The sequence below is a fragment of the Canis aureus genome, chromosome 1, assembly GCF_053574225.1.
Source record: "Canis aureus isolate CA01 chromosome 1, VMU_Caureus_v.1.0, whole genome shotgun sequence".
Lineage (NCBI taxonomy): Eukaryota > Metazoa > Chordata > Mammalia > Carnivora > Canidae > Canis > Canis aureus.
Window position 1 is genome coordinate 57,144,111 of NC_135611.1, and position 18,285 is coordinate 57,162,395.

General features: G+C 43.6%; 1 protein-coding gene and 1 pseudogene across 29 annotated transcripts in view; one reads left to right on the top strand and one right to left on the bottom strand.

Moving 5' to 3' along the window:
* WDR27 (WD repeat domain 27) overlaps positions 1–18,285 on the bottom strand; it is a 214,781-nt gene that overhangs the window by 90,632 nt on the left and 105,864 nt on the right. For 26 of the 29 annotated variants that reach the window (XR_013381271.1, XR_013381260.1, XM_077900308.1 and 23 more), the window contains 6 exons: positions 17,495–17,616; positions 16,446–16,579; positions 12,993–13,090; positions 11,022–11,143; positions 2,575–2,672; positions 2,003–2,105 (listed from right to left, as the gene is read on the bottom strand). Coding sequence is in view for 25 of the 29 variants with exons in the window: in XM_077900308.1 (XP_077756434.1) it covers positions 2,003–2,105; positions 2,575–2,672; positions 11,022–11,143; positions 12,993–13,090; positions 16,446–16,579; positions 17,495–17,616 (677 nt within the window). In the remaining 4 variants the exon portion in view is untranslated. Of the gene's footprint in view, positions 1–2,002; positions 2,106–2,574; positions 2,673–11,021; positions 11,144–12,992; positions 13,091–16,445; positions 16,580–17,494; positions 17,617–18,285 lie in introns of those variants that run through there. The other 3 variants (XM_077900400.1, XR_013381352.1, XR_013381345.1) reach the window with 3 other exon arrangements.
* Positions 93–1,546, top strand: LOC144294668 (polyglutamylase complex subunit TTLL1 pseudogene; annotated as a pseudogene).

The window sequence follows — 18,285 nt, forward strand, 5'->3', positions numbered from 1 at the left end:
TAAGACAATCAATTTTAAAAATTAAAATAAAATAAATACATTGGCAAGACCCATGGGACTGGAGGCCAGCTGGGGCGCAGCCCACAGCCACCATGCTCTGCACTCCTCTGTACTGTGCCTGCCCACAGGAGGAAGTGACAGGAAAACAGTATGACATCAGGTAAGGATGTGATGCAGGATTCACTGAAGCTGAAGAGAAAGTGGTCATTCCTGTTGGCACCATAAATACCTATGAATTGTGGCAGGAAAAGTGAAATGGGTCACTGACATTGAGAATTCAGTGCTCATAAATAACTTTGAAAAAAAGTGGATGGATGCAAGTGACAGAAAATTAGTGTTGGAATTTTTACCAGATGAGTGTGCAAACCAACGAAAAATGTTTTTAGCATTGAAACTGGCTGTTGGCTCTCAGAAAATCACATAACATTTTCTGAACCACTAGGATCTGACCCAGAAGGTTCTGATGGTGAAGAATATTAAAAGCTATAGGAAGGAGCTGGAGAAAGAAGGGGGTCCTCCAGCAGAAAAAGATGAAAATGGAAAATACCTCCATTTGGACTTTGTTCTGGTCACCTTCATGCTGCCTGCTGACCACAGCCGGCTTGTGGAGTTATGGAAAAGTCCCTCTAGAATCATGAAACCTTGCAGCAAAGCCCAGGGGACAGACATCTTCTGATGGACAAGTTCTCACAGATCAAAAAGTGATCTCAGGACAGCAAAACAGCCCCGTTTGTGACACAGTCCACTAAAAAAGCCCATGTGATCTCTCTGTACATTAACAACCCATTACCAACTGGCAGGAGGAAGTTCCATCTGCGCTTGTATGTTCTGGTGTCTCCACACCACCACATGTGAACTTGGATTTCGACATTTTTGCTCTGTGAAACACACTTCCTGTGAGTTGGACACCATATCTGTCCATTCCTCTCACCAAGGTTGCCCTTCAGAAGCACAGGAAGGACCACCAACCACATCCACGGGGCCAGGGGACTCCACCTGGAGAGCACTGGCGGCCAGCTGCTGGAAGGCCCACTGGGCCATGGTGTGGTCGCTGAAGGCCATGGTGTGATGATGAGCAATGACCAACAGTGCTTCCAGGGTTATGGCTCCGACTGTCTCCGATGACAAGCGGAAGCCCTGGCCCACTGAGGCGAGTTTCCATCTCTCACCTCCAGCACCGCCAACGACCAGAACCTCAAGTATAACCTGATCAGTGACACCCTCAATACTGTGGTTCCCAATGAGAGACTCTACACCACAAAAGGCACCAGTTGCCCCCAGAGCAAGTCCTTGGCCATTACAAAATCCTGTAAGATGAAGAGCTGATGGGGCTGACTGGGGGCTGAGAGGTCGCCAGGGTCAGGTGCTGTGGCCCAAAGGGAGCCAACCAAGTCGTGGGACGTCATCACTACCTGGCAGTGACCACCAGGAAGCATGGAGGATTGCAGCCTGGACCTGCCAAGTACTCCTTGCACCAGGGCTGACTCTGAAATTCCCTTTTTCTAGAGTTTTGTTTTTCTTTTCCATTCCTAAGTCCTGTGAATAAAGGCATTTCTTTGGAAGGTTAGAAAAAATAATAATCAAATAAGTACATTGTTCCCTAAGACATCAGAAAGGAATACTCCCAGTTAAATACTTTGATCTGGTATTTTATTTATTAGTGTTTTATCTGGTGATTCACAGAACATGCAGCATGTAGCAATGCCTTTCACATGAAGGCAATTTGTGCAATGATTGATAAATGAATAAATAAATAAATTAATGTGTGAATGGGGTTTAAAATAATCATGATTCATCAAAATTAATGCATGAGGGCCTTTCATAGCTCACACATTATTCTTATCAAAATACTATTACTTGCAGGTTTTAAACCCTGGCCAGTAGCCAAGGTTTTTTAAAATAGATTTGTATCCTCATGTGCGATAATACTAAGCAGTTTCCACAAGAACAAGTCTAGGGTCCCATGACTGAAGACCAACAAACACACCACGGCAGCACTTACATGTCTGTCCTCAGCACCAGAAGCCACGTAGCGTCCACAAGGGCTAAAAGCAATTCCACATGGGTACCCGTGGTTTGGATGCCCTTCAAAACGGCGCTCAGATCTATAAGGAGAAAAAGAGACACCAGGAGAAAAAGATGATTTTTTTAATTTTCATGCAAATTAGGGAAAAGGTCACTGACTGGTAGCCTGTCTTTACAACAATGACCAAATCAGCAGTGGGAGAGAGCACTCACATGAGTTATTAAAGGCAAGAAGGTTATTCTGGAGATCTTTAAAAATATAAAACAAACATTTTTAAATCATAAATCATTTGGATCAGTGATTCAAAGACTTTTGGGAGGAGCAACACTCTATAAGGCTGGTCAAGTGCCACAACCAAGTACTTATAAAGTATTATATACAACCTGTCATTGTAACATATGTCAGGGAACTGAAAACAGTTGTGCAGAGAAAATCTCCACCACCTTTTGGGACAGCCAGAGCCACCCCAAGAAAGCCTTCACAAGCATTTTCCAGCATGAAGCTGGGCTCCGGGGAGCTCTACGATATCAGGCAGAGGCGGACCTTACCTTAGGGTCCTCAAGTCCCACAGCTTTATGCCATCACCACTGGCGGTGGTGGCGAAAAGGTTATAAGCCTCGTGCTGCTGGGTCGTAAATGATGATCCCTGTGATCATAAGGGGAGGAAACAAGATGTGTTCTTTAAAGGCTGAATTAATAAACATTATACCATGGCATGTAAGGACAGTGAATCTAAAGTAAGAAACTGACACAAGGTTTTTTTCTTTTCCTATTTATAACAATTTCAGAATTGGATTCCAAAAACTGTCTTATGAATAATTACTAATGGTACATTTGACCTTACAAATTGTTGGTGTATGTTTCCTAGATATGAAATGCCACCAAAAGTTATAAACATAAAATAAAAGACCAAAAGACTACCATATTAACACACCAGATTTTTTAAGTATAGATCATAATCCATCTTCAATAAATTATCTGAAAGATGCCCATAATGAGGCATTTGAAACCAGAGGTTAGTTATTGATCCCATCCTAAGGCCCTGTACAGAAGTCTGAGCACTGGCTTATTTGAGGCCATGCATGTGTCACGGCCTGGGGTCCGTTTGAGGACCTGCCTCTGATCTGATCATCACCTCCCCTCAAGCTGCTGTCAGAAGAAGTCGCAGTGACTTAAAATATCTCTGGCCCCAAACATTAAACAATTATGGTTAATAACAAAGTCCATCTTCCTTTCAAGCCAAGAATATCCAAATTATTAAGAAATATTTAGTAAAATATATCTGAGAGCGTTTATCCTTACAGTGTACACATACCTTGAGGTTCCTTTTAAGTTACAAATAGGAAATGAAGGTTTACGTAAATTCAGTAACAAGCTACCAGAATATTAACTCTGAGCCAACAGCATTCTAAACACTGAATATTTCATCCTCTTAACAAACTTAGGAGATGTGAACTATTTTATATCCATTTCAGGTGAGGAATCCACTGGAGGCCACCCAGCCAGTACTCCCAAAATAGCTTATCAGTCTACAAACCAGCACAAGGCCAGGACAGCTTGGTCACTCTCAACATCCAAACAATCCAACAGGTACCCAGCAAACATAAGAGATCACCTACAACATTGGGCACTTTGCAAGGCATGGAGCATAAGGACACAGACCTAGTTTAATAGGAAGGCAGATACAGATGCAATAAAACACCGGGACACCTGCACCCCAATGTTTATAGCAGCAATGTCCACAATAGCCAAACTGTGGAAGGAGCCTCGGTGTCCATCGAAAGATGAATGGATAAAGAAGATGTGGTTTATGTATACAATGGAATATTACTCAGCCATTAGAAATGACAAATACCCACCATTTGCTTCAACGTGGATGGAACTGGAGGGTATTATGCTGAGTGAAGTAAGTCAATCGGAGAAGGACAAACATTATATGGTCTCATTCATTTGGGGAATATAAATAATAGTGAAAGGGAATATAAGGGAAGGGAGAAGAAATGTGTGGGAAATATCAGAAAGGGATACAGAACATAAAGACTCCTAACTCTGGGAAACGAACTAGGGGTGGTGGAAGGGGAGGAGGGCAGGGGGTGGGGGTGACTGGGTGACGGGCACTGAGGGGGGCACTTGACGGGATGAGCACTGGGTGTTATTCCGTATGTTGGCAAACTGAACACCAATAAAAAATAAATTTATTATTAAAAAAATAATAAATAAAAAAATTTTAAAAAGGAAGGCAGACACATGATGCATGGTTACAACACTTCACAGCAGTGCTTGTTTCTTAAAGCTAACCAGTAAAAACCAAAAGCGTTTACAGAGATAACAGGAGAATTAAATTTATTTTCAATCAATCCAATTGAGGCTAAGGAAGAAGGAATGAAGAAGCAAAGAAAATTCATGATAAATAGAAAGTACAGAAGTTTTTTTTCTTTAATGTTGAAGAGAAAGCACAAAATAAGATCAATGTATGAGTAATCATACTGATTGCAAACAGACTAAACTCAAGTAAAGAAAAAGAAGAGATTCTTAGTTGAATTTCAAGAAAAACACTTAGAGCATTATTTTTAAAGGCTGAATGTGAAAGGTGGAGAAAAATAGCATATACTAAATAAAAGAAGGCAAGACTATATAAGTACTAGAAAAAATATAGAACACCTCATTAAAGAGTTTGTAACTATTATAAAAGGAATGCTACATATAAAAATATAAGAAGTGTAACTTAAACACACACAAAAAACAGCCTGTAAATATATAGAGCAAAAATCAAAAGAATTATAAGAAGTTGACAAGATTATAATCATAGAAATGTTAATACAGTTCTCTAATTAAAAAAAAAAAACAGGGATGCAGATGCAATAAAACGCCAGGACACCTGCACCCCAATGTTTATAGCAGCAATGTCCACAATAGCCAAACTGTGGACAGAGCCTCGGTGTCCATTGAAAGATGAATGGATAAAGAAGATGTGGTTTATGTATACAATGGAATATTCCTCAGCCATTAGAAATGACAAATACCCACCATTTGCTTCAACGTGGATGGAACTGGAGGGTATTATGCTGAGTGAAGTAAGTCAATCGGAGAAGGACAAACATTATATGGTCTCATTCATTTGGGGAATATAAATAATAGTGAAAGGGAATATAAGGGAAGGGAGAAGAAATGTGTGGGAAATATCAGAAAGGCATACAGAACATAAAGACTCCTAACTCTGGGAAACGAACTAGGGGTGGTGGAAGGGGAGGAGGGCACGAGGTGGGGGTGACTTCGGCTCGGGTTGTGATCCCAGAGTCCTAGGAATGAGTCCCGCATCGGGGTCCCCGCTGAATGGGTAGCCTGCTTCTCCCTCTGCCTATGTCTCTGCCTCTCTCTCTCTGTGTCTCTAATGAATAAATAAATAAAATCTTAAAAAAAAAAAAACAATTAGGAATGCAAAAATTTGGAAACTTGAATAATTTAAATACAGTTAATAAGGTTGGGCCAATGGACATCTATGCAAACATGTACCCAACGGTTAGCAAGAACATATTCTTTTCAGGCACACATATATGATATCCATAAAAATCAACCAGAAAGCCAAGTTTCTCAAGAAATACAAAAATCTCAACAGATAAAAAAAAAAAAACCTCAACAGATAGAAGAGAATCAGTGTCACATAGATGATGCACTCTGAACGCAATGCCATAAAAGTAGGAATCGGTAACAAAAAGTTTACTAAAAACAAGCTCATACATATAGAAATTTAAAAGCACACATCTAAATAAACCCTAGGGTAAAAAAAATCATAATGGGAATTAGAGAACATCCACTGCTAAATAATAATAATACACAAGCTAAAGCTGGTAAAGTGCAGCTAAAGCAGAATTCAAGGGGAAATTTATAGGTTTAAATGCATACATCATAAATGTATAAAAAATGGAATGGATTAAATTCATACCTGTAATGTGGAATAAAAATCAGGTAGACAGAGATAGGTATAGTTTGCTGCTATTATGTAAAAGGACAACACACCACACAATACAGAATGTATTTTGAACGCATACTTGGGAAAGAGTCACATCAAATTCAGTTGTAGTAATCAAAGAAGGAGACAAAGAAACAGAGCAGAACTGTGTCTGTATCCACAAGCATTTCAGTTCTTAAAACAAAATACAAGATCTAAAGATAATGAAGTAATATATTTTAAGGCAATCACATGGATATTAATGACTTATTTCTGAAAATCTAAAGTTTTCTTTGTGATAAAATGTTTTCATTAGAAAACTATTTAAACCTTCACATATTTAACTTTTCAGTTCAAATTAGCTGTATAACATTATATACTTACATCACAAAAATGCACATATCTTACTCAGGCATAGAAAAAAGTAATAGTCAAAGTTTTATTATATATAAAGAAAAAGGAGTAACTATGATTTTTTAAAGAGATCAATAAATCATAAAAGATGTATGCCTTTTCATTATAAAAATAAGCCACCTCATGACATAACACAATTTAAAAACAGAAAAACACAGCTCTGACTATTTCATGTGATATTCTCATTAATGTGATCAAATTAAACAGTCTGCTTATCTGACCACAACATGAGGCAGTTGTCAGGAGAGGTGACTTTCAGGACCGTGCGTTGGGATGAGTGCAAAGGAGCATTACTGGTGTGTGACAGATACAGTTCTCTTGTCCTAACCTTAAGGGAAATTCAAAATGACCTATTTTATATTTTACTGGAAATATGACATTTGGGCCAGGAAGGATTTGTGTTTCTCGTAAATTTGGACTTGTTACAGGACAGTTCCTGGGTAGCAGCTCCCATGTGGCTGTGGGTAGTCAGAACACTTTGATGTATCTTGTGTAACTGAACAAGAATTTAAGAGAAGTTTAGAAAAACAAGCTATTAAGATACAGTGTGAGCCTCTGAAACCTTACACTCCTTCCCTTCCCTTCACCATATACCACTCAGAAATGTATTCCTAGGAGGTCAAACTAGTCATTTTCCCATAAAAACCTCAGGACTACTTTTCCTAATATGACACCTCTCATCCAAGAGCACACCACAATGATCCCCAAAATATCACAATCATTGCCGGAAGACCACATCAATTTGAGGTAGATCAGGCTGTTGTTTGGTCATTACATATGCTGCTACTTAATGGAGAAGACATGTTAAGCAGTTTCCTAAAGCAAATGCACTAAAAGGTGTAACAAGGAAAGGTTTTATGAGAGGGACATACGGAATGGTCCTGGTGTCACCCAAGGAGAGGGACAGCCCTGTCTTCACAACAATGGCTTGTACTGGCTGCTGGTAGCATCTGAAGGGAAGTCTCCTAGGAATCTGTTAGGGGGCTCCCCAAACACAGAGACACAGGCCTGGAGACCCAAGTCCACTAGGAAGAGGACCCTTCCTGCAGCCAACACCATGCCCTAAAAACAGGCTAAGTCAGAAACCCCTGTCCCCAAGGCTACCGTTGGCACATCAGCCACAAAGCCAGGGCCCCAGCTGGTATCTGAGCAGAGTTCAGTGTAAGGCCCTATGACATGAAGCTGTCTGCCGCTGAAGGAGCCAGGTGTGCACTAGGACAGCCACTATGGACACTCCCTGGCTGGTCTACTGCCCAGGAGCACGTCCCCTCTTTCCTCTCCAGCTTGTCTATTCACTGGTGGGAGCTCCTAAAGCAGCACATGTTTGCAGAGCACCAGCGCACTCCCCACAGGGGACAGAGCACAAGCACAAGCCCTTCCAGCTGGAACCTCGTGGCACAACTTCATTATTTCCAACATCGGTATTACACATAGGTGTACATCGCTCATGCACATCCAGGCAGGTCACTCACCTTCCTGCTCAACCTTCACGATGACTGCCCTGTACCTGGAATTGAACCCAGACTGTGACCAGGGCCTGCAAGCCCAGAGGACCATCCCCTGCCCCCAGTCACGGATTCTGCATCTGCAGTCCAGCTCCCACCCTTGGCTTCATCACATGGGCCTGCATGTGAATGGTGCCCATTCCCTAGATGCTGCTCCCCCGGTGCACACTTGGCTCCCTCCCCTGCCCCACGGACCTGCTGCCCACATCACCTCCTCAGAGAGGAGTACCTGACCTGTGTGAAAGTGAACCCACTTCTTTCTTTAGAAGGAAACAAATTCATCAAGTGTGAGGGCTCTACTCTCTCCCACACACCTATATCCCAGTGCTCAGAGCAGCACCAGGTGCAGACTTGATGAGAGATACGTTTAAATGAATTTGTTATTAGGTTAATACATATGCATTCACACACACATTGACACACATGTGCATACACCTACACATGAGTCCATGCACATATACACACATATACATGTATGTGCCCTTGCAAGTCCTGGTACAGTCCAGACCACAAGCTTGGTGAGGACCAAGGGGCAGGTGCCGGCCATCCCCCAAGACATCACCGTGGTGAAGGGTTGTAGATGTGGACTGATAGGGTCACAATCCTGCTCATAAAGCTCATTATCTCGGTGGGGGGAAGCCCGAGCCTGGTACAGAGAAGCCAGACAAGGCTCCCAGACAACAGCAGCCCAGGGGACTTGAGACCGTTAGCTCTGCGGCCAGACGCCGCCGATGCACCTCAGGGAACCGGCACTTCAGGTCTCAGCTTCCACGTCTATGAATGAGGGCTGAGTTCATGCATGCTAAGACGCAACATCTGCCACGTGGGAGCACATGTGGCATGTGCATGTGTAAGAGCATGACAGGGAAAAGTGCAGGGTGTGCCTCCCCCTGTCCTGGAGGGTCACCTGGGCTTGCCACATCCCACAGGAGCCACCTATGGCACAAGGAAAGGGCCTGGCCCAGCAACTTAGGTTCCATCACATGCCCAGCCTGAGACAGGAGGAGGACAGCACCTGCATGCCAAGTCTGATTCTACATCGACGTGCTGGGAACCTTGTGGAATTTAAGCAGTATTTATATTTTAGCAGTAGGAGTGTGGCTGGGTTGAGGAGACAGCAAACGGCAGTAGGTGGCAGCTGGGGCAGAAGGATGGACGACAGACTGCACATGGGGCCGGGCACGTGGCAGCGCGGGGCGTGCTCAGGGCGTTCATGCACGCCAGCCTGCTCTATGGGCTTACGCAGGGGAGTCAGGCTGGAGGGCCTAAGGGAGCAGAGGCAACCACCCAGCTTTTAGCCCAGACTCACCACCTGCAGGGGCTAAGGCAACCTGTCTATTTTATGTGCCTTCACCATCTTCCTAAAATAAGTTCTACCTGACCATAAGTTACAAGGTGGAGTCCCAGGCAAATGTAACCTTCTCCAGTCTTCCCGAGACACAATCAACGTCCTCATTACTGTGGCCACAGTCTGCCGTCTCACATGATGGCACTCGCCACAGGCAGCTTTGTGTCACTATGACCCACGTCCACAACTACCACCTTCTGTGTTACAATTTCTTGGAAAGCAACTTCTTAATTCAGCTTCTGAAGTAGCAAATTCTTGGGCACTTGCCCTTAACACTCACAGGAACAAAGGGATTGTGCAAAATTAGGTGCATTTGACAAGTCAGAGTTTTCTAAGGTAATGCCCACCAACCTTCATAAATTCACATTTCAAAAAAATAGGAAGAATAACTATCATTTAATGAACTGAGACCATGTTAAGAGATTTGCCTGCATTATCTTATTTAATTCCTCAACCAAGAAAAGTAATGAGTGCAAAAGGTTTAAAAGTCTTCTATGAAATGGAAACAGAAAGGCATGAAAATAAGAAAATCCCAAGATGGCAGACAAAATAGCATCATGTCATTTTTCAAAATGAAATAACTTCTTTTGAAAATATGAGAAAATTAGTTAACTTTAAAAGGATTATCTTTACCATTATATTAAAACCAGGGTTTTATTTTTTATAAGTAAAATGCATTTAAAACTCCAAAACTATATTTTTTATTTCCAACTTAATCAGCTGAAACAATTTAAAACAAATTTGTAATCAAGTGAAAAAAACAAATCTCAGACAGAGATTTTTCAGATTTTCATACCAAGTTTCATCTAGATCAAGTTTTCATGGCTCTGTGATAAATCCCAGAAAGAAAGAACAGAGCAAGTAAAAGAAAAAGGAAATAGGGATTTATACTGGAAATGTTAACAAACCACTTTCCATACACAAAAAAATGATGATAGTGATGGTAGTGGGTGATAATAGTGGTGATGGTGATGATGATGGTAGTGGTAGTGGTGATGTGATGACGGTAGTGATGGTGGTGATGGTGATGGTAATGGTGGTAATGGTAATGATGGTGGTGATGGTGGAGGTAGAGCCTGCTTAGCATTCTCTCTCCCTCTGCCCCTCCCTCCCTATAAGAAAAACAATGATACCCTTGAAATCATAATACAGGTTCCAGAAGGTATTATAAATTAAACTCTCAATTGGCAAAGTTATTGCAAATATATCAAAAATCAAAATGGTAGTTGCAGTCCTAAAAACAAAAGTTTTGTTCATAAATCTCTTAGATACCCTTTGGGACAGCAAAGTGCCTTTCAAGCTAAACTATGAAACAATGGATTCATCAAAACACCAACCCGTCTAATCTCAAGTCTGTAGCCCTCAGCTATGAGTAGTTTTAAACCACTTCTCTGTCAAAAGAGAATAGGTACATCTTAACAAGATAAACTATTGATTCCTGAAGGCTTCGTATTCCTGCAGGATCTACATGACTCACTCAATCCAGTTAGTCCCTGATACACCCAAACCCTCCATTAAGGTTTAAATGTGAATGCATTACTAGTAAAGTTGAAAAATAGGCCCATAAAATAGTCAAAGACAAAAGTTAACATTCCATATGACATTAAACTATCTTCTAAGGTCAAACATTAAGGCTTAGAAAATTTAACAATGACTAAAAATTAGCATTGAGTTTGGTCGCAAACTGTTATCAAAATTGCATCACACATTTTGTAGTTGTCAAACACCTTAAACATAAATTTTTACAAATGATATGTACTGTATCAAAAGCTCACTCACTTTATTCTGACAGATTTGGTGGACAGGCCGTGAATGCACTTCCACTGTCATGGCTGCACTGCGACCTGCATTGAGGTCGAAAACCTCCAGAGTCCTGTTCCGGCCGGCTGTGAGCACAAGATCTTCAGGACTCAGTTAGGGAATCCTCTCAACAATCCACCATAAGGAGTGAGCAATCCTGCTTATTCTGCTAATACTATTGGAACCCCAGAAGACACCCAAAGGATGACCAGCTATGACTGGAGTTCCCCAGAAGCTGTGGTCACAGCCCCACTCCCCCCATCTGGTTTGCAGACAAGGGCGGACCCAGGTGGTACACATCTCTAGGTGGGAGGCCCAGAGGTCTAACTTCAGTGAAATGAGGTTCAAGATGTCCAAGAAATACACACATCAAGAGATGGAACAGCAGCTGAATATATGGGTGCTGAGCTCAGAAGACAAGTCTGAGGGTAAAATTAGGCTGTGCAAACTTGACGTGGATAGTGGCACCCAGGGCCGGCCCTCAGAGAGCATGCACCTCACAGCATGGTCTGCTGTCAGCAGAGCATCACTAACTCCATACATTCAGTACAAGAGCAGCAGTGTATGAGCTTAGGGCTCGTGTGACCACCAAAATTACCCGACCTCCAGTGTTCAGCCCAGAACACTGTCATAAATAGTAACCATGGTAGAAAGATTACCTGATCCACTAATAAACCCAATGCTAACCCTGAAATATGCAGAAATAGCCATTCAAGGCTAGAATACTCAGAATGACACATTTCTGTTAGGTGTTTTGCTGCGTAGCATAAAAAAATACCACATTTCTAATTAAAACACACTAGAAACCCTAACACCTTATATCTGTCCTTCTGAAATTTCAACTATAAAACTCATCAAAAGAACAGCACTCGGGCAGCCCGGGTGGCTCAGCTTTTTAGCGCTGCCTTTAGCCTGGGGCACCATCCTGGAGACCTGGGATCGAGTCCCGCGTCGGGCTCCCTGCATGGGGCCTGCTTCTCCCTCTGCCTGTGTCTCTGCCTCTGTGTCTCTCATGAATAAATAAATAAATAAATAATTTTTTAAAAAGTTAAAAAAAAAAGAACAGCACTTAGACCTCTGAATCAATTAAAATTTTATAATATGAATTCCTAAAGATTGGAGCTTTTTTCTAAATAAATAAAAATCGGGATCCCTGGGTGGCGCAGCGGTTTAGCGCCTGCCTTTGGACCAGGGCGCGATCCTGGAGACCCGGGATCGAATCCCACGTCAGGCTCCCGGCATGGAGCCTGCTTCTCCCTCTGCCTATGTCTCTGCCTCTCTCTCTCTCTCTCTGTGTGTGACTATCATAAATAAATTTTTTTAAAAATTTTAAAAATAAATGAATAAATAAATAAAAATCAATGCTTTTTAATTAAAAAGAATGATGCTAACCAAAGAAAGTAAATAAAAATAAATAAACTTTTGGGCTCAATTTTATATTCAAGAGTTACTTCTCTTTTTAAATTTTTTTTAATTTAAGTTTAATTAATTAACACATAGTGTATTAATTCGTTTCAGAGGTAGGGGTCAGGGATTCATCATATTTATATAACGCCCAGTGCTGATTCCACACGTGCCCTCCCCAGGGCCCATCCCCCAGGTACTTCTCAGCCTCCACAGACATGAGGCAAACTCCAGTTAATGGAAGGAGGCCCATAGCAGGTATAGCAGTTGATCTCTAAAAAGTACTAAATTTCTAAAAAGTACTATGCATAAACTACAGACCAGAGATACCAAGTTAAATCACCCTGCTATATATCATATGCTCTGCGGCATCAATGTCTATTTTCCTTTGAGATGAAATTGCTGCACCTACAATTACTGCAGCAGACGTGAGCTCCCCAAGTCCCAGTGCTCAGCATGTCGCCTGAGGCTGGGGCCTTCAGCAGATGCTCATGTGGGAGGAGGGTGCCCAGGATGTGAAAACACCAATGGCAGGGGCAAGGATACAGGAATAGAAGTCGTTGACAGCTGATAAACTGGTAATCTCTGTCCTACCAGTCGTAGGAAGCCTGAAGACACGTTTGCACCTGCTCTTCTGCTTATATCTGAAAGAAAAATAAAGATAACCCGTCTTTTTGTTTCCCTCCCATGACAAAGCATTCTGTCTTGAAAAAGTTGAATATGAAAAAAGTTTTCATATCACTTAATAATTATACTTTATAACATCAAAGGAACCAGTCTGCTACCTTAATTTTCCTGTAGGAAACTCAACTTTTCCTTTAGGAAAACTTCATGAAGATATATCATATAAAGCCCAAAATAATTCATTCCTGTCTATGAGAAAGCAAATTTTTCTCCTTATTCTAAAATAATTACGTATACTTAAATGATATCTAACTGGATAAAAATTATCTGTATTTCCATTTACACATATGTTCTTAATATTTTATCTTCTTTTTTAAAGGTTTTATTTATCTATTCATGAGAGATAGAGAGAGAGAGAGGCAGAGACTCAGGCAGAGGAAGAAGCAGGCTCCATTCAGGGAGCCCAATGTGGGACTCAATCCCGGGTCTCTAGGATCACGCCCTGGGCCGAAGGCAGATGCTCAACCACTGAGCCATCCAGGTGTCCCCTTAATATTTTCTAAAGGATAACATAAGCAGTTACTATTGGTTTAATAAACACATGTCCTCAAAGATCCCTAACAATACTTTAGTAAAGGAAAGAACCTTCTAGCCATCTTACGAGTGATCCTGGCCCAAGCAGGGCCAGGGGAGACCTCGGGGTGGCTGAGCAGAGCAGGCACAGGCCGGTGATGGACAAAGCTGTGGGGAGGGCTCCAAGTCTGAGCCTGTGGGGCGGCTGAGGCTGAGGCTGAGGATGAGCAGGCCATCAGCCTGGACCTTCCAAGGTAGGTGAACGCCGCACGTTCACCTGGGGCCTAGGGCATGATATGCAGGCACAGAGATGGGCATCCAGAGGGATGACTCAGAGAGCAGGTCCTGGGGGGAATGGGAAGACTCAAGGAACAAAATGAGCTGAGTCACAGGAGAGGTCTGAAGTGAAGCTCAGTGATGACACAAAGATGCCACAAATTGCCGCACATTCCTGCTGATAAACTGCGTGAGATCATCCAGCAGGGTGGTTAATGGGGCAGAAAGCCATTGCTTCACAGGGGCAGCCGTGTGAAAGCTCTATGAACAGCACAGACCAGGAGGGGTGTGTCAGAGACAGCAGATCATGTAAGCAAAGGGACCACCCACAGCTGAAATCACAGGGAGTGGGGGTGAGGTGGACCAGGGAAGGCACAGGTATTCACATGGCAAACGGGCCATGGGCCAGTTTTGGCTCAGAAGGAGAATAAGGGCAGGGGAGGCTGCATGGTATGCTGCTGAGTGCATACCCTCTCTGGCTCTGCTCCACACGAAGGGCCAAGAGCCCTGCCAGAGACACAGACAGCTTTGCTGAGGGGCGTGCGTGCCTGTGGCCCATGTGACATTCGGTGTCCCATCATTTGAAGCCTTGCCAGTTTCCAAGAGTCACCACCCCCAGCTGACACTGGTACCAATGGGAGAAGCAGCTGCAGCCCAAGCAAGCAGCAGGCCTGGGGAAGGGCCTTTCTCAAGCAGCTTCCATGGGGCATCCCCCAAACGGAGGAAGTGTGGCTGCCCAGGTCGCACACCCCCAGAGGGCCGGACAGTTTGCAAAGGGCCACATAAGCCAGCACGAAAGGAATGAGGCATGAAGGCCGCTCCACACCCCAGCTTTGGCTGCTACACCAGAAGCAAATAGTCGGCAGGCACAGTATTTCTTTCCAGGGAAAGTACTTGCCACAATCAGGTACTGAGTTACAGGAAGGAAGGACAGCATCCCCTGCAGGAAGAGGCAGGACAGACAGCCTCAGAGAAAGTCAAGACTCTGCCCTCGCTGTGTGTACCGCACACAGCTCGCTGCAGGCACAGAGAAGGTGGGTGTGCAATCACCCCCAAACACCCACTTCCAGATGCACACAAGGAAATCCAGCATGCCACTGGTTAGGGAACAGGATGAGTCAGGAAAACCCAGAGCTCCGGCAACAAGAGGATGGGTGAAGCAGCCATGGCACGTTCCTCCTGTAAAACCATGTAACAGCCACCGGGAACAGACTGAAGTCACATTTGCAAGCATGGCTCAGTCTCAGAAACATATTTGGATGATTATGGAAGGTGTGTGTAGCATTAACAGATGTAAAGCCACGGACAGGAAGCAAACACTCCAATTTCAAACTGAGGAAGGTTACAACAGCCACGACTGGAAGCAGCCCATGTGTCGGTGGACAGAAGGACAAAGAGGTGGTGCGTGCGCAATGGAACCATCAAAAAGGATGAGGCCTGCCGCGTACAACAAGGACGGACCTAGAGGGCATTCTGCTGAGCGACGTGTGTCAGAGAAAGACAAATAGCCTCTGACCTTATTCACATGTGGAACCTAAACAACAGAAGAACAACAACAGAACAGAAAGTGAATTGTTCATATAGAAAGTGAACTCAGGATGAGCACTGGGTGTTATGCTATATGTTGACAAATTGAACTCCAATAAAAAAAATACAAAAAAATAAAAATTAAAAATTAAAAAAAAATCTACTCTGAAAAAAAAAATAAAATGAACTTGAGGCTGGCAGGTGGAGGGTGCAATAGGGGACAAGGATGTGGAATAAATGGAACTGCAGCGCAAGGAAGATGGTGCAGGGGACTGGCTGCCCAGCGTGCTCACGGATGGTGGTGAGAGAAATGCTCACCCGGTACGGAGAAAGAGCAGGCAGGGAAAAGAGAGGATGGGAACAGGACAGCAGGACACTAACTACCCCATAATCTTTCATTTCTTTAAAAAATTGAGTGGGAAAAATTAGAGAAGGAGACAAACTATAAGAGTCCCCTAACTCTGGGAAACGAACAAGGATAGTGGAAGGGGAGGTAGGCAGGGGGATGGGGTGACTGGGTGACGGGCACTGAGGAGGGCATTTGATGGGATGAGCACTGGATATTATTCTATATGTTGGCAAATTGAATTTAAATTTAAAAAGATGCAAGTCAAAAAAAATTGGGAACAAAACCAGCATTAATACTTGCAAAAGGAGGTGTGAACAGGTATTTAGTACATGTATCTAGTGCACGTGTGTGTGTGTGTATGAAACAGTTCATGTTTTACTTCATTACAAATATGGCAGCAATAGTCCCACTTGACATCAATCTGATACGTGGTCAACCAAGGCGACAGTTCACGGCCCCCACGTGCGGCACTGTGGACAAGCTCTGAACAGGGGGAAGCCATCACCCCATCACTCAGCTCTTGTCAGCAGCCTGTGATGAGGTGATTTGATGTTGCACGTTTTTAAATGTAAACATTCTATTTGCATACGACCCAGTATTGAAACACAGCTCCCCCGACCAGGAAGAGAAAAGAAACAGAGGTTACGCACCGTTGGATCTCATCCTTGCAAGTGTCAATGTGATACTTCAGGAGCTGAAGTTCAGGACCAGAAGACAACAACACAAAAGTGTCTACATAATAAAACTGTGCAGATCGGACAGGCTTGGAAAACACATCTTTGCCCTGTAACACAAATCAATAATTACTGCCAACATAACAGAGGCAAACAAGAAACACCACAGTTCCACGAGGGAGGTTCCTTCATATCAACCCACACGTCTGCTCTAAACGTAGAGATACACTTCATGATTTTGTTTCTTCTTCCTATTTCCGAAAGATGTTACATGATTAAAGCTTCACTGTAATGAGTATTTCGAATTCTAGCCACTTAAAAACCTTAAAATAAAAGAAAATCGATACCTGGCAGTGAGCATATTAAGTAGCAAGGATTTTGTTAAAGACAAAATTGTAACCATGGAGTAGGGTTCTGAGAGGTCTGCTCTCAGTTCGTATTTCAGAACCCACAGTATCACGCATGGAAGACGACAGTGTCAACGACCCTAAATCAAATCTGTCCCCTTGAAGCCACTCCCAAACACCTGGTCCAGAAGTCCCAGGTCTGATGCACGTCCCTTCCTGGCTAGCCTACTTGGGATTCCATCCCCCATTTACAACAAGACCCACAGGGAAAAAAAAGTGCTAAACACATCTTTTAGAATTTGCAGTTGGCCAGCTCCTAATCTGACTCACAGGGGAATGGCCCTCCCTTTCCTGTCTTGGCTGTGACATCATCACCATCTTCCCTTCTTGCATCTCCCATTGTCTCCAAATGGTGTCCTCTAAGCACATAAGAAGGCTCACGTGTCACTGTGTGCACAAGTGCACCCCTCTTTGTGCATGTGCCTGGCTGTCACACATGTATGCACAGGACACGCATGTAAGAAAATATTCAATCATCAACTGCTGTTGGTGCACTAGAGCAACTCTGGTTCACCCCATTCCCTAAACTCCTGGTGCCTCTGTGATTCTGACAGTCTGGGGGTCACGGGGCTGGTCACTGTGAAACCCTGCCCATGATCGACAGCAGTAACCCGTTACCACACACAACGCGAGTTCCGCCCTGCGAAGTGACCACAGCCGCAGTGTCCCATCCTGGGAAGCAGACAGCAGCCACCTGCTGTCATGGCTCCAGCACACGGTGCTCACTGCCCCGTCATGACCTAAGGGAAGGACAGAAGCAGAGGGGGGCATCAAGGACCTCCCTCCAACACAGCAGAATGCAGCCCTCCCAGAATAAATCGCCGGGTGGGGGGGGGGGGCGGTTGGAGAATTATACTTCATTTAAAGGCTTAACATGGTTTGTGAAGGAGGCATTTCAAAACTTTACGTTTAAAACATAAAGCTCAAAATTACATATGCATTTGTATTTTAAAAGAAGAAACTCCTAAAACGTAGTATTATAAAATGTACAGAAATCTGTGGCTTCATGATAACATGTCTTCAAGAACTGTTATTGTTTTAACACTGAAGCGAGAGGTCATAAGGATTTCCCAAACGCAGGCACGTGTCATCTGACCCCTTGTTGGGCTGTCAGCACCCAGTGGCCCAGAGCCCCAGCGACAGGGATGCAATGAGGAGAAAGAAAAGGAAGGAAGACTCAACCCCCATCACTGAGTCAAGAACAACGTGGTTGCTTGCTTCTCCCTCTTAATCGAACGCCGAAGAGAAGTCTAACCAACTGCAATCTGTCCTTTGGACCATGGGACCCCTTAACCTCCGTCACTGCCACCACTGGCCCTGGCGTGGCAGACAGCTAAAATGTGCCCTCCCCCACTCTGACCCCCTCCTCAGGTGCAGCAATCAGAACGCCAGATACCTAAGTCTACAGG